The following is a 17,879-nucleotide window of genomic DNA, read 5'->3' on the forward strand; positions in this document are numbered from 1 at the left end:
TGAGATTTCTGTGGTAGTTACCATTCATTTTGTGACCGACAGTCTAACAATGCTTCTACTCTGTATCAAAAAACTGAATAGAAGTTTGCAGGGACCTCCAGAATTCTTAGAGAAACATTTGTTTTTGATTTAATACTGAAACACTGCATTTACCAAAGATGGAAGTGAAAACAAATGTGACTACTGATTGCCTTTTGTGTCGGGGGAAGAGAGAATCCAGTAATGGACAAATCACATGTTTTGCGCTCCCTCAGGCAGCAAGTGCACACGACGCAGAGGACGGCCTGCGTTTCATGCAGGAGATGATTGAATTGTCGAGTCAGCAGCAGAAGGAGCAGCTGCCACCTCGAGCTGTCCAAATCACCTCCCCTCCATTCCTTGGTCGAGTGGTACTCACAGCTGGACCAGCACAGTTTGGAACAGAACTTTCCAAAATCACCACTGGGGTATGGCTTTACTGAATTTAACTGGTGTTTGAATACTGATCTTTTGTCAGGTTTTGTTTGAAAATGGACCTGCTGTTATAGGTATAGTATATGACAATATCGGTTGACTATCTAAACTCAAAAATTCAAGAAATATTTAGTCTTCAGTATTATTTAATAGTTTGGATCTAAACATACTTAACAACGTTGCTCTAATTACATACATAAAGTTGTTGTAATAAAGAGTGATAGTCGAGCAGTAATGAAATGGGTCATTTGGACTGTACGGACCATCAGGTACCTAGATATATTTATCCTAATTTATTCCCACCGTGACCCCATGAACTCCCCCCACCGATTCTACCACTGTAGCAATTTACAGTAGCCAATTAACCCACATGTCATTGGGATACGGGAGGAAGCCATTGCAGCTCGAAGAACCCATCACATTCATGGGTAAATAGTACTGGAGGACAGGATTGTTTCTGTGAGGGAATGACTACTAGCTGCGGCACAATACAAGCACAAACATATTCCAAGAGGTTTACACAAAGTTGATGTGGACTCCCTTTTGCATGCATGCTTTCTGACAGATCAGCCAAACCACAGAAAATGTAATCTCCCCTTCTTATCATCTATAAATTAATCCACTGAAGCTCCAAATGTCGGAGACCTCGAGGTGCTAAGTTAATGATAGTATGCAAGAAATTGCACGTTTAGATAATGTGGGAATTGAGTGGGAAGCTGGGGATGTGCTATCTTATGATATTGCCCCCTACTGAGACATGCATGCAACTACGCAACATCATGGTTAGCACTATAGTGCATTCTTTTAAATTCTCATCACACGAGCAGTACCCATTTCATGATCTGTCCAATTTAGCTGCCTCGTGTTTCATTGCATTGATTATACCTTAATTTTCTGATATCAACAAAGTCAGGAATTCTAAATTAGGTTTATTCCTTCTGTTCTGCAAGAGATATGGCTTTTTACAAAACTCCAGGCTATATAAAATTCAAATGGATGTTGTGGCTTGCTGTTCGGCACTGGTAATTAATTAAAGCATGGACAAATACAAAACTTTACAAATTCATAATGGTGCTGTTGGTCGAAAAAATGGAATCTGTCCTAAAATCAGGCATTCCTGGAAGTCTGGCTCATCACAACGTTGTCTAGCTTTTGACACTTCATTAGTACTTGTCCATCTCCAATGCTTTGGGTTGACTTGACCCAGAGCAAAGTGTCTTTGGAGTAAGACAACAGAAAGAAGATTTTGTATGTACTGAGAACAATTGTGTTGAACTTTAATCTTGAAATAGACCAAAATCTGTGGAAATTCAGAACCTGGTACAATCGCAGTTCCAAGGATAGTGGATTTCAAACACTGGATCCGTACGTGCTCATAAGCACCAACCCAACAGAGAGCAGAGCTTCAAATTTCCTATTAATAACATTAATGCTCATAACTAAATGCTGTTATAATGATGACGATGTTCCAGGTTGTATGTAGGATTTGTACATTTTTTTAAATCACTCTTACTATGTTGTTTGATGGCAGGTGCATAGATTTTTACTGTGGAAAGGATTAGATGTTTTGAAACCTTTAAAGCATATACAGAAAAGTTAAGGTTGCAAATTTGAGGGGGGTTCTTTCAATTAACAGATGTGCTGTTCAATGAATGGGAACTCTGATTACTCAGAACTAATTACAAGACTCTAGGTTTATTTACCTTGCTGCGGTGCTGTAAGACATGCACATAGCTCACAGGCTAAGAATAATGAAGATCTCTGCAAAGGATTGTGTAGAAATCAAATTAGTATTATACTTGAATAGGAGAGATCATATTATTGCAGAACAAACTGGTTGCAGTCCTTCCTTGATGTGTACCTCAAAGTGATGGTGCCGACCAGCCATGACTGATGTTTGTGTAAAAAATATATTAATTGCACTCCTGTTTGCATTTCAAAATCCTTTATAGGTACGAGGCTTTGTTGCAAAATGTGAGCCCTACAATGGCTGTTCGGAAGTAACAAATCATGAGTCGATAAAGGGGAAAATTGCCCTGATGCAACGAGGTCATTGTATGTTTGCTGAGAAGGCACGGAATGCGCAGAAGGCAGGGGCGATAGGAGGCATTGTTATCGGTAAGGTGTACAGTTTTCTTTTCACTTACTTATTAATTTACATACCTGATATAAAAATAATGAATATCCCACTAAGTCATTAACTTAGAATAGAAATAGAAATTATTTCCGGTTTGCTTGACGTTACTGATTGACGTTACTCCATAAATGTTATTACGGTGTAGGTGGCACAATGTTATCTAGTATACAAATTATATTTTAATACTGGTTTTAATGACATGTAGACACAGTGCCCTATTTTCCTCTCTATGCCCTGATCATCACATGTTAAATTTTGTAAGTATGAGAGGGATGGAATTTTGACTCCATTACAGCATTAAACAAAATCATCCTGTTTCCTCTGTTGTCTAAATTGGTTGGAGTTGTGTTGCTTGTTTGCTGTCTGTGCCCTGCGACATTCTTTCTTGGGGCTGTCTTCTTTCCCTTGTTACTTGCTGTCTTTTGATGACGGCATGGACACACAGCTGATTTCAGATGTCTTATCAGTATTGATTTTTTCTGCACTTGTCAAAAATACTGAAATGGATTAGTTTGAGGTACGCGGCATGAAGTGTCCATCATATTTGTATCTGCTTCTTGCTGGAGCTTATCTGCAAGATGGACCAAATTGAATGGGGGTGGAAATCACATGGATTCTGGTTCTTGTCAGCCCATAACACAAAAATTCCTGTCCCTGGCAAATTTTAACCATCTCATTTTGCGGGGGAAAAATACATGGAAAAGCTGAATGTGTTTCTTCATGAAACATGGACTTGAGGCAATGTTGGGACAGAGTAGATTAATTTGACCATAACCTGAATATGCTGAATGCTCATCACAAGTACCTGAAATGGAAAATAATATCATCATGGTCACTATCACAATGTTGTATGTGGGGTTCAGTCATCACCACAACTTGAGATGGACTAACCTACCCTATTGGCTTTGTCTGTTAGTTATTTTACTCAGAATAATCCAATCTAGTCGGCACTGAAGATTCTGGTTAATTGGATACATGTTCCTGTTGTTTTAACTGAGTTTACTGTTGGGCAGATGACAATGAAGGAAGCAGCAGTGACACAGCGCCGCTTTTCCAAATGGCTGGTGATGGAAAGAACACTGATGATGTTACAATCTCAATGCTTTTCCTCTTCAACAAGGAAGGAAATATCATTCTTGATGCTATGCAGGAATACCAGGAAGTGGAAGTGCTGCTCTCTGATAAAGCGAAGGATAGAGGTAAATTTAAACCAACAGTAAGTCTTTCTATACCCAAAGTAATTTGTCATGTTATTTTTTTAAATATGGATATCAACTTAGTTTCTAGCTTGCATACATCATAAACCTGTCTCACTGCATAGAAATCTAAAACACTGTTGCGTCTTATATATTCCCCTGGGTAGGGTTTCAGTGTTTTCATTCATGTTACACTAGAACTGAATTAAACATCCATATTACTGTAGTAAAACAACAAATGTCAGGACTGGAATGCTGGAGAAACTCAGCGGGTGAGGCAGCATCAATGGAGCGAAGAAAATAGGCAACGTTTCGGGTCTAGACCCTTCTTCAGACTGATGTGAGGGTGGGGGGAGCGGGTAGTTTTCTTCTTCGCCCCCCTCCCGCCACCCTCACATCTCAAAATGGCTCAAAATTGGTCGTGGCCTGGTTTATCCTGTTCGTTCTGGTAAGTATCAGGCATCTTAAGTTTTGTTGGAGTTGCACTCATGCAACCAATAGGAGAATATTCCATCACACAGCTGACTTGCAAATAGTGGAAAGGCTTAGGGAAGTTGAGAAATAAATCATTTGTCATTAAGTTCTACCCTTTGATCTGTCGTTATACTCACAGTATTGGTGTGGTCAGTACAATTAAGCCACTGCTGATTGACAAATTTCAAAGTTGTTGATTGTGGGAAGTTGGCTTTGGCCAACTGAAATGTAAAGAATATGTGGTTAGACCTTTTGTTTTGGAGATGGCCATTGCCTGAATCTCAAGGGAATGCAGTAAGTTAATTGTTACTCATACTGAACAACTGAAGGCTTGATATTGCCCTAGCATTGCCCTGATATTGCCCTGGCACTTGAGGGCATAGACTGCTTCATCGTCTGAAAGTTGGGAATTGAACTGGACAGTATACAGTCATCAGCTGAGCACCTGAGAGAATAAAGCAATTGAAGATGGTTGGGCATTAAGACATTGTCCTAAGGAAATCCTACATTGATGTCCTGGAGCTGTCATGGTTGGCCTTTGACTATCCCAGCTATCTTCATTTATGCTAGGTTCAACTGCAGAAAAAGGAAAGTTTATCTCCTGGTTACCATTGACTTCAGCTTTCCTCTGGGCCGTTGATAGCTCATTCAGCCAATTACTGCCTTGATATGATGGACTGTTAATCTTAACTCGTCTCTGGACTCAGTTCCTTTGTCCATATTTGGATCAAGGTTGTAATAGATCTGCAGCCAATTGCTTTGGCAGAATCCAAACTGAGTGGGGTACTGAGTGGCAAGTAAGTGGTGCGGACAGCACTGTTGGTAATGTCTTTCCCCACTTTGCTGATGGAAAGTGTGAGCTAATGCCATTTATGTTCATGGGTCAGATGTAACTCGGCATCCTGAATTATTATTCATAGTGTGTGTGTTTGTGATTAGACGTACACATGTATAATTAGATCAAGCATGGAATGATTCATTTTGTAACAAGTCTGTTGCATTTTGGTTTTGCCGCACATGGACAAAAATAACAGCCTCAATTATTAAAGGTAAAACAATTATGAATTACATTATTACGCAGTTTATTTTCAAGTTCACCATTACTTGTTAAACATCACACCAAACAATGCCTTTGGATGTCTACAGAAATCATTTCGAAAGCAAATGCACAAATGTATGTAATAACAGCTATCGGGCCACTATCCATTCAGCTTTCCTTCCTCATCTCAAGCAAGACATATTATTTAAACCTTTGTTCCCTTTTTGTCCAAAGCAGTAGTAAATAGGAGGTCGGGAGCATGAATAATTAATTCCGGCATTCAAATTTATGCTGTTGATTTAAATGAAAATGATACGGTTTGGCCTTTGATGATTCTAGCAATATCAGTTTAGGAGGCGGAGGAGAAGAGATTCACTGGCTGCAGCTAGATGTACGGGTATAGTATCAGACAAAAAAACCAAGAGGAAGAAATCTCAAAGTACGACGATGGAGGTTTGGAAAGTGATGCCAAATTCAAGCAGTTTTAATTGGAAAAGTTTACAGATCTGCATTTTTCAACAAGTGACAAATTGAGGGTAGGATTTTAACAAGAAGGCTGGTTTGAAGGGTAGGCAGGCAGTGTCCTAGGAGAACCATCAATAATAATCAGCAAATTTGGGAGCCAGAACTGGTGAACAATTTGGGACTAGGGTCAAGGCTGCAGGGGTTTGGTTTGGTAATTTACCAAACACAGTCTGGTTAAAGCAGAAGTGGGGTAAATAGTTTGGCTGAGGGGAAGGGATACAAGAGAAATATGTGGGTTTGGGCTCTGGTAGGGAGACATTAACATTGATTGAAGAGCAGAAAAACTACAAATGCTGTAAATCTAGAAAAAGCACTGCAAATGCTGGAAATACTCAGCAGGTAGTATCTGTGGAGAAAAGAAAAAGCCAGTAGTGTGAGGGGAACTAAGGGAAAGGAGGGGAGTGTCAGGGACAGATGGTATCGATCATGTTGAAAAAGAAATCCGTGGGCTTCTGATGTAAACTTGGAGGACAGAGTGAAGGATGTGCTGGGGTTGTGGATGCTGGCATTACTTTTGGCAAAATAGTGTGGTGTGTGTATGTAGTTTGGGGACAGTTTTTGGTCGGGCGTTAGCGGTTGGAAGGAAATAGTTTGAAATGAATGGAGTTCTGAGGAGGTAATACGAGATGGCCTGAAATGTGATTGATAATATGGGAAAGTGCCACAACTGGAGATATTCTGATCAAGGAATGGCAATGAATATGGTGTTGTAGGTCTGCGTGGAAACACGTTGAAGGAGAAGTTTTGAGGAAAGATGAGCTAAAGTAGGTGAGTTAAGAAATTCGGCAGTGCAAAGACCCAGGAGTCTCTTAGCAGACGACCTAGCGTCAGGTACCTATTGTCCATTTGACTGTTGAGGTAACGACATCAAAGTGGTTGTAGCTTGGCTATGATGACTATGGAGGAAATAAGTGTGAACTGTAATTGTGATTAACTACAAACTGAAGCCACAGGAATATCTGGAAATAATATTTCCTTCCTGTTTTGTTTTTTTTGTGCTATTCCTTCATTTACATAAGTAGTCACTACATCTGCCTCTACCTGAATAATAACGTTTATTATTTAGAAGTTGGATGTTTTCACGTGTATTCTCGTGAGAAAGACATATCCATTTCATGCCCTGCTAAATCACTTCAAGTTGTCATCCAAACAGTAAAGGTAAAGTTGTTAAAAGTCAACTGTTGATTTGAGATGAAATACAGTTTATGAACAATCCATTGGTAATTTGTAATATCTTATAGAAATTATGTTATGATCATTCTGTAGCTGATTCATTTGAAAATTCATTGCTCTGTTGTTTAGAATAGCAATGATTGGTCATGTAAGAAGAGCTCTTTACACCAATTAAATACAATTTTACACATAATTGCAAATGATCAGAGGGAATTGTGTTAACAAATCTAATTATCCATGCAGCGTAATCTTTAAAAAATATTCTAACACTTGTTTTTTAGATCCGGGTATGGAAGAATCTGAGCGGAATTCCGAAGTCTTGCAGTCCAGGGAGCCAAGCTCGGCCACTTATGAATGTCAGAGAGAAGCAGCACTGAACATTAAAATCCCAAGCGGTTGGAAAGCTGATGAAGCAGTGAATGATAACAGTGGTCAGTCAATCGTGTCTGATGCAAAGATGCAACTACGTAACGAAATTTTGGATATTTTGAGTGGTTCTGATCAGAACCCAAGGAAAACTCCTACTGACACATCCTCGGATACTGTTGATGGCAAAGACAAGGACATGCAAAGGACAGGTTGTCAAGGAACCTTTGAAGATGACCAGGAATCTAGTACTCGGTCTTCAGATCAGGAAAATGAAGAGACTGATAATGAGGTAGAGCAGGAGTCCAGTCCAAATATTAGTCAAGAGACAGAGGCTCGAACAATAGATTCCTTATTATCAGACTGGAAGGAAGAGATAGACGCCTTTGAAATGATGGATAAGGATGAGCTATGACCGTGGTCATAGATTTGTACGATGCGATTTTCTCCTTCCCCCCCCCCCCCCAGGTGAACCGGGTGTAATTGCGCCCAGAGACATTCCCTGAACAACTGGAAGAATGTGACGATCTGTCTCTTTGATTTGTATCAACCTTCAAATGTGGAGAAGGGCCCTACAATTTACTGACCATCTCTTCAACCTGTTTCATCTAAAGATGCCTCTCCGATAAATGGTTTTCCTGAAACGGCAAACCTCAGGCTGAGAGAAATGTGCCAGGGTTGAGAGAACTTGCATCGCATTATTTTCTACCTTTCCCTCCCTCATCCATTCACACGCACACTCTTTCATTCACTGTTGCAAACTAATCTTATTGTATTACTGCAGGTTTTAAAAACCACAACATTCTGTAGCATTCATCCACTGTATGATTACAAGCTGACCGCCAATCGCCAGATTAAAACACACAGCTGCTTAATTTATTTTTTAAATATCTATAATTACTGAAATATGATTTTAGCTCTTTTTTGCTTTTCATCAGACAAAATCATTTTTGACAAAACTGCTTGCAGCAATGAGATTTATTATGAAGTGTTTTCAGCACTATCTCAAATGCGATCCAGTGTTGTCAGACACTGGAACTTGTGGTTTAAATAATTGAATAACTACATACTCATTTTTATTTTGTTCTGTCCTGACTGACCATATCCCCCCTCCCCCATGCCACTCCTAAACCTTTACAAGTTTGCTATCTTCCATTAAATATGTTGCAGGGATAACAGCATTCAAGCAAATGATATGCAGCATTCAATCAAGTGACCACCGCCGGGACACTGATTTTGACCCATTTGTGGATATCAGATCTCTCAAATCTGGTCCATTTATTAGATATTTCTGCCCGATAGCTGTTAACTGAGTAACTGCTGCTGAATCCAAGTTCAGTTACAGCGTTGAGACCAGATGACAGGGTTGATCTTGTAAAAAGGTTATGGTTAGCAGCAGCTCTACATTAGTTAATACTGTAAACAGGAATCATTTCTAAGATCATTTTGGATGAAAGTTATAACAGCAGTATTTTTATGTTTTATAAAAAAATGAATTGAATTGTGTAAGGCATGGAGTACGCAATGGAATTTTAGACCAGTAGTTTGGGGAAGCCCAATACTAGTGTATAACAAAAATTGCATAATGTTTGTGAACCATTTCAGACGGTCACAACATTATGGATTAGTGTGCAATCTGCAGGAATATTTATCTGTCAGAGACTTTCCTCTGTAATTTTACCTGTTGAATGTTTCCTCCTTTAAGCATTATTTTGTAGATCCATAGAATTTTAATCTGTTTTCCAATCTGATTTGATGGAACTCCTTAAGTATTATTTATCATATAGCCCTACCATTCTAATAGCTGTGGGATGCGGTGCTGTGGATTAGGTAGTTCATTTGCACCACTTTAAATGCCCTTCATAGTGATGCAACACCATCCCAAATCTCGAAACAATTAATTGCTGAACATGTGTAATTGTTCGATTTGTGCTCCCATTAAGTGCCTTGCGATGTTTTACTGTCTTAAAGTCGCTATACATAGGTTTGCGTTAAAATGACTATATAAATAGAAGTTACTTGTTACTTGTTCTCTTACTATGTTTTTGGATAACATAGTTTGGTTAATAAGTGTTCAGTCTTGTGTGCTACTGAGTAGTGTAATCTAGATTCCAGTTGTGTTGCCGAATCAGTTGAGTTCAGTTGCAATAGTCCAGTTGATTTCATTGTCGCTAGTCCAGGGAGAAGAAGCATCAGCCAGGGTGCTTCTTCCATGTGGAAGTCCATCAGGTTAGTATTACTTGAGGAGAATGTCTGCCTTGATCCATCAGGTACCTGGATTGACTTTTCGTTTGACCAAAGGCACGCAGACGTTGAATGGTCATTTGACTACCTGGCGCTGACTGGATGCCAGTAGGAAATAGTTATTTGATAAAGGGTTAGTAACTGGAGAGCACTTGCAGGGTGTATCCCCACCAAGGTGTGAAGAGAGGAAAGAAAATATTGATTTACTGTTTTAAAAGAAGTGCACGGATGTTTCATGGATCTATTTTCACCTCTCTAACAAATTAGTTTTACTGATACAGAGTACACTGGTATATCCGTGTACTTCAGTGTACTCTACAACCTTTATAATCCTCTGCAAACAGTTAAACTTTGGGCCAAAGCAAATACATTTGGTAGAAAATCCCGAAATGTTAGAGTTCACTTTTGAACTGCTACTCATTTTTTCCAAACTCAAAGAATGTTTGACATTTTTAAGAGTTAGCAGTATTTGGAGTTTAGTTCAAAAATATTGAATGTAATCTATGGCAAACATTGTTTTCTGATGTTTAATGTTGTTGCTTTGTCATGTAGAGTACATTAAGATTTTTTGGGGATAGGCAATGTGCATCATTTATGAACTGAGTCATCTTAGCACATGGCAAAATATGCACATCTTTATGAATCATTAATAAGCCTAATTCACACACTATCAGAGACATTTTCGTTACTGTTCAGATACTTGATCACTCAGAAACTTGTACTTTTGTTGGGGTGAAGAAATGCTCCTGCAGTTCTCAAACGATAAGACTGCACAGGATCATTCTGAAAGCTGGGTTCTTGTTTCACAGTTGAAAATCTCTATGTTACTATTTTTCAGTATCAGATGATGGTGTCCATAAACCACAATTTGTGTATAATTTCAGTGTCTAAGAATGCTGTATATTACTGTTCATTATTATATAACATTATGATTGATGTTGACACATTTTGAAACCTGTTAAATTTCATAATTCCACTATAATTTGGAGCAGGTATCCTGCAGATATAGAGAGCTTTTGCGTATATGCTGTTGAATGGTGGAGGTGTACACTTAGCTGTTACTTTGCTGACCCAAATATTGCAATTATTAGAAGATTATTAGAAAGTGATTTTTTTTTTTTAAGTTAGCTATTTCTGTACGGTCCAGATTGAATAACTCCAAGCGCAATTGCAATAATTAAATTGCTGAATCATTAACTGAAAAAATTAGGAACTAAAATGTATTTAGTTTTAATTGGAAGGGGAAGATAAGTAAGCAATTTTATTGCCTTTGCATTGCAACTTTTTGACTTTATGGTGAAGCAATATGCCGATGTGTTCCTGTGTTTTGTGCATCATGGGGAGCGTGCAACGGCTATGATAATATTTCAGATGATTTACCATATTAACTGAACATTTACAAAGCAGTTCAATGTTGACATGTCCATTCTCAACCAAAAGTTTCAAAGGGTGTAGGATTGTTTTGCAGGCTTTTACATGGCATATATGAGCTCTATTGAACCAAAGAACTTAATTAATTAAAAGCTAAATGCTGGTTTTATAAAAAGCAGAAAAATGCCAAAAGCCCCTTGGCATGTCAGTCAACACCTTTAGAGAGGGGAAAAGAAAGCCACTAATATTTCAAGTCGAGCAGAGATTTTTGTAATATCAACTGTTTCTGTCTCAACTAATGCTGCTGAGCGTTTCCCATTTTTTATTTTGTATTTGGATTTACAGTGGCAGGTATTTTAGTTATTTAATGCTGCAATTGATGATAACACTATAGTTCGGCAAAGTGAAGATTAACCGACAACTCCACTTTCACTTAAGCTTTGCGACCACACTATTTTAACAAGTGATTTAATAAATAACCTATGTCAAACAATCATTCATTTGGAGCATGTTTCCTGGAGAAAGTATCTTGGTTTTACGGGGAGACATTGCTTAAGTTTGTTCCTTATTCTCTGTTTAGTGAGAACCTGCTGTTCAATAGACTTATTTTGTGTCATATGGTCTATTCACCTCCAACTCATTGGCTGATGCTGTTGAAAATATGTATTCATGAGCTCATTGATTTTGAAGTCCATTTGGTGGTGTTAGATTTTTTTTCACATCACCGTGGTTTAAAATCACACGAGAGATGTCAGTTTCATGTCAACATTAAAAATACGCAAACAAGGCATTCAAAATGTAAAACTTATTTTTTTAAGAAAGGGGAATTTAGTACAGTACTAAAAAAAATAGATATGTATTTTCTTTTCTGAGAGATTTTAATTTGAATTGAAATTAAATGTAACTTTGGGACCTGTTCCTTCATTATGGTTGGGGCATTCTGTGTTAATCAGACTGTAGAATTTGCACAGCGGATGCTTGAGTCCATGTCTTTCAATAACATAAGTTGGTTATGCACCACAGGAAAACCCTGTAAATAAAATGGACATCTGTAAAATGTAAACTGTGATGTAAAAGGATCTGGTTAATTTTGTAGATATGATCATTGTACATATTTCTGCATTTGATTACTGTGATTAGTTCTGATTGTAAAGATTTAATAAACCAATGTAAATATAATAAAGTCTCTGATATGTTGATCTAAATATTCACAATAGAAAGGATACCCTAATATCTGAACTAAGTCAAACTTACAGATTTCAGAATTTTATTTGAAATTTGACCAATACTCACTTGGCATTGAAAACTCGTAAAAAATCATAATCGCTATCTCTGGATACAAAGCATGTACATTTAGTGTATTTTCTTATGTCTCACGCACAGTTGCATGAACCGGTATCACCAAAAACCTCTAAAATGCTGGGAACTAACGTGTTCAAAACATTTTCCATCAGTGTCCTGGATGTTAACAGCATGCATTCAGATACCAAGCTGGTGAAAGACATCGGCCAGAAATAGGGAAATTGAGATTGGATTCTTAGAGGCAATGTGGAGAGGAAATGTATGTATGGAAATGTGCTTGCTACTCTGAGGGTTTAGGAGGAGATAACCAGGTTTGTGGATGGGGTTGGGGGGGGGGGGTGAATGCGTTGAGGAGATTTCTCTTGTTACGATAAAAGAGGTTTTCACTGTACCTCGGTACATGGACAATACTCAACTACTTCATAATTGACCTAGGATCTATAGATGTTTAAGAAAGAACTGCAGATGCTAGAAAAATCGATGGTAGACAAAATTGCTGGAGAAACTCAGCGGGTGAGGCAGCATCTATGGAGCGAAGGAATAGGTGATGTTTCGGGTCGAGACCCTTCTTCAGACCCTTCTTCACCCTACTAGTCTGAAGAAGGGTCTTGACCCGAAACATCACCTATTCCTTCACTCCATAGATGCTGCCTCATCCGCTGAGTTTCTCCAGCATTTTTGTCTACCCAAGATCTATAGATGATTGTTTGAGAATGTTCCAAGTTTCACCAATCATAGCTAACAGATCATGGCTAACCAGATGTGGGCCTTCTGAAAGTTTTGCCTTTCATCTTTAGACCGTGTCCTTGGTATTGCGCATATAGTACAAACCTCCTGAGAAAGAGGCGTTAAACTGAAGTGTGAACTAATTTGCTCTTTGAAATGGATCGAAAAGGCTCCATCGCACTGCTTTAAAGAAGAGCAGGAAAGTTTTCCTGGCAGTCATGCCCATTGTCGATTCCTCTAATAGTATCAGGTATTTTGCCAAGTCCAATGGCAAAAGCAGGCCGTTCAGCCATACTTCAGCTCAGTGTAAAAATAATGACGTCAAATAGCAAGAATAGAATGGAAGATTTTCACAATAGTTCACAAACAGCAGTTAAAGTGGATCTGGGAAGAGAAAACCTCGCCAAAGCCACCACCTTGACTTTGAGCAAGTAATTCACAAATGCCTTCATGAGTTATTATGTGACATGCCCATCTTCTCATATTTACCAAGGCCTTTGACAAAGTTGCAATCGAAAGACTTTCTTAATTGTGTAGCTGGGAGGGTTTTATGGTAAACCGTGCAAATGAATGACAAAAATGTGATCTTTAGAAAGCAAATATTAATTAACGGAGTTTGTTGGCCGAGAACTTTCACTGAGGCCATCACTTTCTAATTGGCATTTGTCACTTTTTCAGAAGCGGAGTGCAAATCAGTTGCATGTGGATCTGATACAGACTAAGAGGGACTGTCGTTGAGATCTGCTCTGATGTAAAATTAAAATGCAAATGGAACCTAGTCCTAATTCACTAATCCAACCCGGAGTACTTGTAACTGTTTCCATACCCAATCCAAGCCCACCATGGCTGCAAATATAATAATCTCACAGCAGCGTGCCTACGATAACACAAAGCGAATCACACTGACCTGCATATATGATAGAACTGGACCAGCACATCATGTCCCCACCTGTCCCAAACCTGAATGACTCATCAGACTACATAGAAACATAGAAATTAGGTGCAGGAGTAGGCCATTCGGCCCTTCGAGCCTGCACCGCCATTCAATATGATCATGGCTGATCATCCAACTCAGTATCCCGTACCTGCCTTCTCTCCATACCCTCTGATCCCCTTGGCCACAAGGGCCACATCTAACTCCCTCTTAAATATAGCCAATGAACTGGCCTCAATTACCCTCTGTGGCAGAGAGTTCCAGAGATTCACCACTCTCTGTGTGAAAAAAGTTCTCCTCATCTCGGTTTTAAAGGATTTCCCCCTTATCCTTAAGCTGTGACCCCTCGTCCTGGACTTCCCCAACATCGGGAACAATCTTCCTGCATCTAGCCTGTCCAACCCTTTAAGAATTTTGTAAGTTTCTATAAGATCCCCTCTCAATCTCCTAAATTCTAGAGAGTATAAACCAAGTCTATCCAGTCTTTCTTCATAAGACAGTCCTGACATCCCAGGAATCAGTCTGGTGTACCTTCTCTGCACTCCCTCTATGGCAATAATGTCCTTCCTCAGATTTGGAGACCAAAACTGTACGCAATACTCCAGGTGTGGTCTCACTAAGACCCTGTGCAACTGCAGTAGAACCTCCCTGCTCCTATACTCAAATCCTCTTGCTATGAAAGCCAACATACCATTTGCTTTCTTTACTGCCTGCTGCACCTGCATGCCTACCTTCAATAACAGGTGTACCATGACACCCAGGTCTCGCTGCATCTCCCCCTTTCCCAATCGGCCACCATTTAGATAATAGTCTGCTTTCCCGTTTTTGCCACCAAAACACAGATGGCCTGATCCGACCTGAACCCACCGCCTGTAGTTGGGTCCCATTGAGTAGCCGGCCTCCAAGCAGTAGAATCATAAGGGCAGTGCAATCGCAGAGTTGCTGCCTAACAGCACCAGAGATCCATCTGACTACAGATGCTGTGTGTACAGAGTTTGTACGCTCTCCCAGTGACTGCGTGGTTTTTCCCCCCAGTGATACGGTTTCCTCACAAACTCCAAAGATGTGCAAGTTTTTAAGTTAATTGGCTTCTGCAAATTGCCCCTAGTGTGTAGGATAGAACTAGTATACAGGGTGATTGCTGGTTGGCACAGACATGGTGTGCCGAAGGGCCTGTTTCCACACTATCTCTAAACTAAACTAAAGTTGCAAGCTCATTATTTTTGCCATGCATTCAACAACATTTACAAATGGGAAGGGCAATGAAGGGTGAAAGTCATTAAGGACAAATGTGAAGTGGTTTATATTGGAACACGAAGTGGCCCATGGGAGAGGTTTAGTGTGCATGCTTCATCAATGGAGTGCAGTAGTATGGTGGGTGTTACTGTATTATCTAGACCATTCATATGTGGCATGGCAGCTGGGGAATTTAAATTCAAGTAAATCTGGAAAGACTGCGAACTTACTGAAATCTTGTTGAAATGTATCTCATTTGTTAGAATCCTTGAGGAAAGGACATCCCACATAGGCCAATGTGATAATGCTTGAGGGATATGAATCAGCCAGGACCATGTGGAGAATCGGTCCTTCGCTGGTCTGCCCTATATGTGACTCTAGGCCCACCAACTTGGTGACGTACCATTTTGGAGGATCCTTATACACAAATTATTTAGCATTAAAGCCTTGCGTACAATGCTCATGTTCAGTGAACAAATAAAAAGCTGTGAATGAAGTTGATGGAAATGGGAGCCTTGGTGAATGATGCTCATAATTTCCAATTGATAAGCAACACTAAAGTTAAAAGGTTGACCCATGTTGAACAAAGCAGCAACATTCAGGTCGGAAGAAGTTACGCTCAAATTGTCCATGCGCTGACTGACACTTGGCATCCAGGTCAATTTACCAAAGCATAAGATTCATGATTGTGTAGGAAGGAATCAGAGGCAGGCTCTTCAGCCTTGGGGAAAGTGTCTGAAAAATGGCCTTGGAGGTATATGAGATAATCACTAATATTGAGAACATCTTGGAAATTAAAGGTAGACACAAAATGCTGGAGTAACTCAGCGTGTCAGGCAGCATCTCTGGAGAGAATGAATGGGTGACGTTTCGAGTCGAGACCCTTCGATTTAAACCAGCATCTGCAGTTCTTTCCTACACATCTGGGAAATTAAAATCTTTTGTCCTACAGAATGTAGAAATCCAAATTAATCAAATATTATGGTTGGGTCACAGGAAGTAGTTCTTGCATTCAAAAAGCGAGCAACACAAGTTGTAGTTGTGGATAGAGCAGGGAGATGAAAACTGTAACAGTTGCTGAATAGACCGCAGGCTACCAGGATGAGGTGAATCTTGAAGTTTTTCTGATCATGAACTTACTGAATTCCTGTTAAAATGCATCTCGTTTGTTAGAATCATTTGGAGCTTGGATGGGCCAACTGCCTTTTTTGTGTCTGAATTGCAGAATGGAGCCTTATCGGCAACAAAGGCAAACATGTTTTTTGAATTTAGCTGTAGCAGACACTAACATCTCCCTACATGTTTAGCTGGAAAATCCCAGATGTAATATGTATTCCTTGAAGCTCTGCTCCATTGTAAATTATCTCCACTTAGCAGCAAGTGCTTCGAGAGGCTGGTCCTGGCACACCTCAAAAGCTGCCTACCCCCCACACTGGATCCCTATCAGTTTGCCTACCGCAAGAACAGGAGTACGGAGGATGCCATCTCAACGGCACTTCACTCCGCCCTCTCCCACCTCGACAACAGAGACACTTACGTAAGAATGCTGTTCATCGATTACAGCTCAGCATTCAACACCATTATACCATCAAAACTGATCACCAAACTCGGTAACCTGGGCATCGACCCCTCCCTCTGCATCTGGATACTGGACTTTCTAACCAACAGACCCCAGTATGTTAGGTTAGACAAGCACACCTCTTCAACTCTCACCCTGAACACCGGCGTTCCACAGGGCTGTGTGCTGAGCCCCCTCCTCTACTCCCTCTTCACCTATGACTGCACACCTGTACATGGTACTAACACCATCATCAAGTATGCAGATGATACAACGGTGATTGGCCTCATCAGCAACAACGATGAGTCGGCCTACAGGGAGGAGGTCCAGCACTTAGCAGCATGGTGCGCTGACAACAACCTGGCCCTTAACTCCAAGAAGACCAAGGAGCTCATTGTAGACTTCAGGAAGTCCAGAGGCGGCACGCACACCCCCATCCACATTAACGGGACGGAGGTGGAACGTGTTTCTAGCTTCAGGTTCCTGGGAGTCAACATCTCCGATGACCTCTCTTGGACCCACAATACCTCAACTCTGATCAAGAAGGCTCACCAGCGTCTCTTCTTCCTGAGGAGACTGAAGAAGGTCCATCTGTCTCCTCAGATCCTGGTGAACTTCTACCGCTGCACCATCGAGAGCATCCTTACCAACTGTATCACAGTATGGTATGGCAACTGCTCTGTCTCCGACCGGAAGGCATTGCAGAGGGTGGTGAAAATTGCCCAACGCATCACCGGTTCCTCGCTCCCCTCCATTGAGTCTGTCCAAAGCAAGCGTTGTCTGTGGAGGGCGCTCAGCATCGCCAAGGACTGCTCTCACCCCAACCATGGACTGTTTACCCTCCTACCATCCGGGAGGCGCTACAGGTCTCTCCGTTGTCGAACCAGCAGGTCGAGGAACAGCTTCTTCCCGGCGGCTGTCACTCTACTCAACAACGTACCTCGGTGACTGCCAATCACCACCACCCCCCCCCGGACACTTATTACTATTTATTCAAATCATATACTATGTCGCTCTTCCAGGGAGATGCTAAATGCATTTCGTTGTCTCTGTACTGTACACTGACAATGACAATTAAAATTGAATCTGAATCTGAATCTGAAGTGTTCCTCTGGCCTAGCTACTGTCCAAAATGTGTACCATCC

The 17,879-nt window shown here is 40.4% G+C and overlaps 1 protein-coding gene across 2 annotated transcripts in view; it reads left to right on the plus strand.

The window, feature by feature from the left end:
* The window catches only part of edem3 (ER degradation enhancer, mannosidase alpha-like 3), a 59,531-nt gene extending 49,450 nt beyond the window's left edge, over positions 1-10,081 (plus strand). The window contains exons 17-20 of one of the 2 annotated variants that reach the window (XM_055642182.1): positions 255-446; positions 2,406-2,571; positions 3,604-3,789; positions 7,279-10,081. In XM_055642182.1, coding sequence (XP_055498157.1) covers positions 255-446; positions 2,406-2,571; positions 3,604-3,789; positions 7,279-7,778 — 1,044 coding nt within the window. In that variant the 3' untranslated portion in view covers positions 7,779-10,081. Of the gene's footprint in view, positions 1-254; positions 447-2,405; positions 2,572-3,603; positions 3,807-7,278 lie in introns of both variants that reach the window. The other variant, XM_055642184.1, reaches the window with a different exon arrangement.
* Positions 10,082-17,879: the final 7,798 nt, after the last annotated feature.

This window comes from Leucoraja erinacea, chromosome 10 (assembly GCF_028641065.1).
Source record: "Leucoraja erinacea ecotype New England chromosome 10, Leri_hhj_1, whole genome shotgun sequence".
Taxonomy (NCBI): Eukaryota; Metazoa; Chordata; class Chondrichthyes; order Rajiformes; family Rajidae; genus Leucoraja; species Leucoraja erinaceus.